Source organism: Sinocyclocheilus anshuiensis, unplaced genomic scaffold (genome assembly GCF_001515605.1).
Source record: "Sinocyclocheilus anshuiensis isolate Anshui unplaced genomic scaffold, SAMN03320099.WGS_v1.1 scaffold478, whole genome shotgun sequence".
NCBI lineage: Eukaryota > Metazoa > Chordata > Actinopteri > Cypriniformes > Cyprinidae > Sinocyclocheilus > Sinocyclocheilus anshuiensis.
Genome location: NW_015542376.1, coordinates 24,645 through 32,426, shown reverse-complemented (window position 1 = coordinate 32,426; position 7,782 = coordinate 24,645). Strand labels below are relative to the sequence as shown.

Sequence of the window (7,782 nt, the reverse complement as noted above, 5' to 3'; positions counted from 1 at the left end):
TTGTGAAAGCGAAACTACTTTGTTTGGCCTTCCAAAAGAGGACACGACTAGAAATCACTGGTTAAGTTGTATTTACAACACTGTTCCAGAACCCAACCCAAATATTCAGATGTGTGCTGCGCATTTTCTGGAGGATGAGGACTGTTTCCTGAACCAGTAGCCTACAATGCGTCTGTGGCACAAAGGCTGTTTCTATAAAGTTGGGCAGTTCCAACTTTGTAAGGACAGTCTGGCGCTTCTGACTCACAGCCTGTAAGTATGTTTTTTATATTTAAATAATTTGCCAATGATGATTAAAACGTGAGTTTTGAGCAGTGTAGAGAAGCGTTTGTAGTTTGTCATTTCTCCAATCACAAATGCAGACATGGTTTTATGTTTACGCTGCGCGATGCAATGCAACGAGTAAAAAGACAGTATAAGTCATTATAATCCATAATTATGTCCTCACTGAGAAATCAGTGGTTAAGTTGTATTTACAACACTGTTCCAGAACAGTTCAACCCAAATATTCAGATGTGTGCTGCGCATTTTATGGAGGATGAGGACTTGTTTCCTGAACCAGTAGCCTACAATGCGTCTGTGGCACAAAGGCTGTTTCTATAAAGTTGGGCAGTTCCAACTTTGTAAGGACAGTCTGGCGCTTCTGACTCACAGCCTGTAAGTATGTTTTTTATATTTAAATAATTTGCCACTGATGATTCAAACGTGAGTTTTGAGCAGTGTAGAGTAGCGTTTGTTGTTTCTCCGATCACAAATGCAGACATGGTTTTATGTTTACGCAGCGCAATACGCAACGCATAAAAAGACAGTATAAGTCATTATAATCAGTAATTATGTCCCCACTGGATGCAACAAATGCCTCATTTGTAATGGGTTTTACTGGTTTTGTCTCGTCGCTCCGGGAGACGGCATCACAGTATGGTAAGAGGCGTAACATTTCTGTCACACGCTTGAGGCAATCGGCCAATCACAACGCACTGGATAGCTGACCAATCACAGCAGACCTCACTTTTTCAGACCGATGAGCTTTGTAAAAATCGGCGCGTTTCAGAAAGGCGGGGCATAGAGGAGAAACAATAATGTACATTATATGGAAAATAATGTGTTTTTTGAACCTTAAACCGCATAAACACATTGCATTACACCAAATACACAAAATAATGTTCTTTTTAGCAACGTCATATGACCCCTTTAACGTAAGGACGATGGAAACTGAAGTACTAAAATACTAACTTGTCACGTCAGGGTTTAGGCCTACAAAAAATACATCTTCCCAATACTCTATTGATTAATATCTTAGGAATGCTTGATAATCAGACAGGTGTGTTGGAGCAGGAACTGATTTGCTAAATTCATGCATTTTTTAAATTTACACTTAGACTCATTTTTATCAGCATAATAGGTTTTTATATTATTATATCTTGGCAAGTGTGCTTAGGATGTGTTTCAATTAATCACTAGAATGACAGCCTTGTACTGAGAGACACAGATTGCATTTCCCATATAATAAGGCCTGCATCAATATATTTGCTACGTTCAGTTACACCAGGGTCATTTACAACCGCCATAGGAACATATTTCCCAGCAGAAATGACACCCACTTACTATCACCCACATGCATTTCCTTGCAGGAAGCGTCATACGTGCCGTTTACCACCAAGTGCTCTCGTTTCACACGGCTGGTGGCCTCCAAATGGATTTTTTTTTTTCATTTTCCATGATCATAAATTAACATCACCCGTGTCATGTCTCTTACAGGGCTGGCCAGGTGGAGATCGAACTTTCGAGCACAAAGCATTGTCAGAACGGTAAATCCATGGCCTCCGTCACCTCAATTACAGAGGAGAACACGGGCAGTAATGCAGACACCCACATCAGAGAAAGCAAGCAAGACCCTTGAACTGTCCCTGAATACCAATGACAAAAAAAAGCACTGCTCCATTCACACACAGTAGGACACAAATCAAACTTGCTTTCATCATGCCAAAGTACTTATCATATTGAGTTACTGTCGTGATTTAAGTAGAGCTTTTTATGTAGTCTAAAAGAGTTTAATAAGGACGTATTGATTTTTGATGGATGTTCCTTAATTGTTTTCGTAAATGTCAAAAAACTTGAAAACTAATCAATATGCTTTTATTGGTTTAAATAATAGTTTTTTTTTTTTATAGCTATTGCTCAATTGGGTTACGATAAATGTCAAAACCTGAAAACGAATCAGTATGCTTTTATTGGTGTAACTAATATACTAGAAAATATACATATTTGAATGTAACCAAGCACCATATACACAAATAGAGTCAGGAATAAAACAAACAGTTCTATTAGATTCAGTAAACAAAATAGATTCTAGTTTAGAAACACAAGTTTAAACTAGTTAAACATCTGAGAAAGGACTATACAAACATATGTACAAGGACAAAGTACAAGACCCAACTAATATGAGAATATTCACATAAAACCCCAGTGTGACCTGAGAAAACAGTGATTCCACAGCCCTTACTGTAGTACATTAACAAACAGCTCTGTACTGTTATTTTTTGTGTGTGTGATAGTTCAATTAATTTAGTCATAAAAGCTGAACAATGTATTTGTGCATAAACTCTGTTATAAAAAAAATGTATCTCTATGCAGATTCTACAACCATATTTTTGCAGGGGACTGGTTGAGCATGTCTTTTGTTTTTGTATATTTGTGTGTTCATGTTTCGTATGTATGTTTTGTTTATGTTGTAATATTTAGTTTTTGTGTTTATAGGACCCCCTTGAAAATGAGATGTTACATCTTAAGGGGCTATCCTTTCAATAAATTCAAATATTGTAGAGCTCCATCAATCAGACATGGATGTTAACAGTGGGAAAAAAATGGGTGACATGGCAAGTACAACAAGGCATAAATAGGTGACATTAACAGTACACGTCAAATAAGCAAGTGTGCAATTATTTGGTAAATGTAGTGACAGAATAAAATATAGGTAAAATTAAATATAGGACAACTTAATTTCTCTGGTCTGGTTTGTTCCAGGTTTGTGCAACCTCTGCTGTTTATTGAAAAAAAAAAAAAAAAAAAAAAGTAAACATTTTCCTGAAACCCATATAAATCAGGAATGGCTCGTAGAGAATTTGGTCTTTTAAAAAATTCAGCTGACAAGTTGGTCCCTAAAGAGTATTACTTTAATCTATATGAAATAAAAAATAGAGAAGGTAAAATTCAGCCTCTCAAATGGACTCTCGCAATCATTCAGTGTCACACGCTGCAGGGAGGGCATCCAGAACTGGTTATTGAGCGAACATTCAGTTGAGAGATTTTGTCCTCAATTACCAGACATTCCCCTGTATATTCTACTCTTGGGAGAACAGAGTGCCAGTCACGGTCCACTGCTGCAGGCTCTTATGTAGCACAGTCCCTTAAATCCTTCAGTCCAGGGGTTTGTTAGGAGGTATTTGTGGAGGTCACCCTGTGGTTAGGTTGTTGTCTGGTGGCTCTAGGGTCTCAGCGATGTCCTCTAGCTCATCCAGGAGCTCAGAGAAGGAAGGTCTTCGGAATGCATCCATCTGATAGAAAGAGAAAAACATGATAAGCTTTGGTGTTTCATTGAATCTGTTATATATATACACCTTCAAAACAGTTAACCAGGTGATTCATGGAGCCACATTATGAATGCTGAAGGTGAAATCTCTCACTTGACAGTTATTAGTTCTATTCACAGTCACACCATAATAAACATGACCCTCGAGTCGCTACTTCATACCTGACAACAGCTGGCAGAGAGTTCCAGAACCCGCTCTGGGCAGCCCTGCACCAGCTCTCTGAACGATTCCACATCCAGCCCATAGTCCTGTCAACAGATCACACACTGATGTCAATTTACCTTTTACTCTTTCCTTTGAAAGAACATGGAAATGTTGCATACTAAAAGATTGTCGCAGAATTTAAAATGCATTCTGCATTTCATCACGAGCTCATAGCAAACTTTTCAAATTGTCTCTCTCAAAAATTTTTTAATGCCAATTTGAAAACACTGCATTTCTTCAGAGGGGTCAAAGACAAAAAAAATAATAATTTACTAAGAAAGTGTAGGACAAACTTAACCAACAAAATGCATTTCATCAAAAAGATCCTAAACAAATTGTCTCACTAGAAAAAGTATATTATCTATGATAAACAATCTAAAATTAAAAATAAAAAAAAATACTGCAAGACAACACTTACAAACTATATTTCACCAGAAATTTGTAAGACATTTTTTAAAAAAAATTATGAGAAACACTTTACAAACTATATCTCACCAGAAAATTGCAAAACAAACTTTGCAAACAAACTGTATTTCACCAGAAAATTGTAAGTCAAACTTCACAATTTCACCAGAAAATTATAGAAAACACTTTAGAATGAAGCTATATTTCACCAGAAAATTACAAAAACTTTACAAACTATACTTCACAAGAAAATTGTAAGACTTTTTTTACAATTTCATAAGAAAATTATACGAAACAAACTATATTTCACCAAAAAAAGCCAACAAACTATATTTCATGATAAAATTGTGACACAAACCTTACAAATAAATTATATCTCACCAGAAAATACGAACAAACTATAAACAAACTTCTTACTCTTTAATCAAATAAATGCAGCCTTTATGAGCATAAGAGACTTCTTTCAAAAACATTTTTTATTTTTTTATCTTTCGACTGGTAGAGTACATACGATAACCACGTGTCTTTAGCCTCATACATTTATTAACAACTACAGTGAAAATGTAGATCGACCAGAAAATCATTATCCTTGATGTGACGGAAGAGCGCGATGAATAAATCCATACTAAAGAATCTAAATGTCCGTGCGATGGTTCCCTTGACCTAGATCAGATCAGATCTATCTGTTCTCTCCCCTCCAGACATCATCGGCTGTCCATCAGCATTAATGAAGTGTAAATGACCACACTGCTGTACACTAGGGCGCAATCACTCTGTCTGACCTTACTTTCATCCCCAATGCAGTGAAGAGAACCATATTAATTCACGCGACATAACACGTCTCTCTCAAGGGGTTGTAGGTACTGTAATCATCCCAGAGCTAATGCAAGTGCTAAATTATGTATTCTGTGTAACAATTTAGTGTAAATGAACAAAAGATATTGATTTGCCTATGCTGAATAAAAAAGTCTTAAAGACATTCTTAAATGTCTTTAAGAAAAACATTTAGATAGGAGCAATGAAAGTTTGTCCCACTAATTTCTAATGTTAAAACAATGGTTCAATAGTGTTGTTTTTTAGTATTCTGATCACTACAAATCACAACATATATTTAAATAAGGAAGGACTGAAGGACTGTTTACCTGTGTCCTGGGCAGCACCTCTGGGTCGGCAGGGATTCTTGCTAAGATCTCACACAACATGATCCCAAAAGAGAAGACATCAACCTATGATTAAACAGGAGAATACGGCCAGTCAGCAGAGGTTCAGTTCAGTCTCTAATCACAACAGTACCGGCAACGGCTCTCTCTTTATCCCTGACAGTGAGGCAGAAACAGCTCACAGTTTATTGTATCTGTTACTCATTATAAATGACTTTCCAAATCTCTACCTCAGCCCCGACCTATGAAAGATGGCATCAAATCAGAAGGTTAATTTGGGTTAATGTGAAACGGTTCTGTGGATAAATGTGAAATCTGTCAGTAAATCAATACTAATTTAATTTTCAGGAAAAAGACTATTCAACCATAAATGTCCTATTCTACACTTTCGTTTTCAAAGTCGGACGTCTCATTTTCATTGGTACAGCATTCTGTTCTCAGTACCTTGCGGTCGTACGGCTCTCCTCTAAGCATTTCAGGGGCCATCCAGAAGGCCGACCCCACCAGAGACAACTTCCTGTCGGGGTCTTTTGCGGGCAGATCCCCCACTTCTCTGGCCAGCCCGAAATCAGTGACCACGGCCTCCCTGCCACGCGAGGTCACACGGATCAGGCAGTTCTGCATTGACAAAACAAGATTCCACATGTAATATGTTGCATAAGAAACAGACTTTATCTCACATCTTTCACTGTGGTATGAGGAAAGAAAACGAAAATAAGCAAAGCACAAAAGTATAAGGAAGATTTTTCTCCATCTCAGATTACCAAAATGACAAGAGTCTTATGAGGGCGACCCATCATTTTTCCAAACAGAACTACAAAGCAGCACAATTACAGTATCGTGCCACAAGATGGCAGTATTGCTCTACAGGAAGATTGAGCAGTAAGAAATTGTCTTTCACTCTGCTTCTCTATTACAAAATAGAGCCTAGAGCCTACAGGCCCTAGAGCCTACAGAAAAAACCCAGTCATTACCTGACCATTTAATTCATCAAATCTGGTGTGTCATGGACGGTTTGTCATCAGCACATGACTCCAAAGCTGTGGAGTTATCCAAGCTTTATAGTTCCTGTTTTCCTCTAATTTAAACAGAAAGTTATGGCTCTAACATAAGATTGGGCTAAAAATAAATAATAGTATGCAATCAATATAATGATAAAAGTAATAAGAATAATAATATATCATTATTACACAAATTATTACACAATGTAACAAAAATTTGTTTCATTTAAATTTGTATTGTTCTTTTGTAATTCCATAGTGCAAATTATTATTGCACTATTTATTTTCACATAGTATCAACATTTTGGTCAGGTCAATTTTAGAACTTCTATCATTAATTATGAAACATAACATACATACAGTGGGTACGGAAAGTATTCAGACCCCCTTCAATTTTTCACTCTGTTATATTGCAGCCATTTGCTAAAATCATTTGTTAATTTTTTTTCCTCAACGTACACACAGCACCCCATATTGACAGAAAAACACAGAATTGTTGACATTTTTGCAGATTTATTAAAAAAGAAAAACTGAAATATCACATGGTCCTAAGTATTCAGACCCTTTGCTGTGACACTCATATATTTAACTCAGGTGCTGTCCATTTCTTCTGATCATCCTTGAGATGGTTCTACACCTTCATTTGAGTCCAGCTGTGTTTGATTATACTGATTGGACTTGATTAGGAAAGCCACACACCTGTCTATATAAGACCTTACAGCTCACAGTGCATGTCAGAGCAAATGAGAATCATGAGGTCAAAGGAACTGCCTGAAGAGCTCAGAGACAGAATTGTGGCAAGGCACAGATCTGGCCAAGGTTACAAAAAAATTTCTGCTGCACTTAAGGTTCCTAAAGCACAAGGTGCCTCCATAATCCTTAAATGGAAGACATTTGGGACGACCAGAACCCTTCCAATCGAGGGAAAGATGAATGCGGCCAAGTACAGGGATATCCTGGACAAAAACCTTCTCCAGAGTGCTCAGGACCTCAGACTGGGCCGAAGGTTTACCTTCCAACAAGACAATGACCCTAAGCACACAGCTAAAATAACGAAGGAGTGGCTTCACAACAACTCTGTGACTGTTCTTGAATGGCCCAGCCAGAGCCCTGACTTAAACCCAATTGAGCATCTCTGGAGAGACCTAAAAATGGCTGTCCACCAACGTTTACCATCCAACCTGACAGAACTGGAGAGGATCTGCAAGGAGGAATGGCAGAGGATCCCCAAATCCAGGTGTGAAAAACTTGTTGCATCTTTCCCAAAAAGACTCATGGCTGTATTAGATCAAAAGGGTGCTTATACTAAATACTGAGCAAAGGGTCTGAATACGTAGGACCATGTGATATTTCAGTTTTACTTTTTTAATAAATCTGCAAAAATGTCAACAATTCCGTGTTTTTCTGTCAATATGGGGTGCT

General features: G+C 37.5%; 1 protein-coding gene across 1 annotated transcript in view; it reads right to left on the bottom strand.

The window, feature by feature from the left end:
• Window positions 1–2,420: 2,420 nt before the first annotated feature.
• Window positions 2,421–7,782, bottom strand: part of LOC107692271 (dual specificity testis-specific protein kinase 2-like) — a 27,104-nt gene continuing 21,742 nt past the window's right edge. Inside the window, exons 7-10 of the mRNA XM_016491231.1 lie at window positions 5,804–5,977; window positions 5,342–5,425; window positions 3,752–3,838; window positions 2,421–3,554 (exon numbers count right to left, since the gene is read on the bottom strand). Of these exons, the coding sequence (XP_016346717.1) occupies window positions 3,453–3,554; window positions 3,752–3,838; window positions 5,342–5,425; window positions 5,804–5,977 (447 nt within the window). The 3' untranslated portion in view covers window positions 2,421–3,452. The remainder of the gene's footprint in view (window positions 3,555–3,751; window positions 3,839–5,341; window positions 5,426–5,803; window positions 5,978–7,782) is intronic.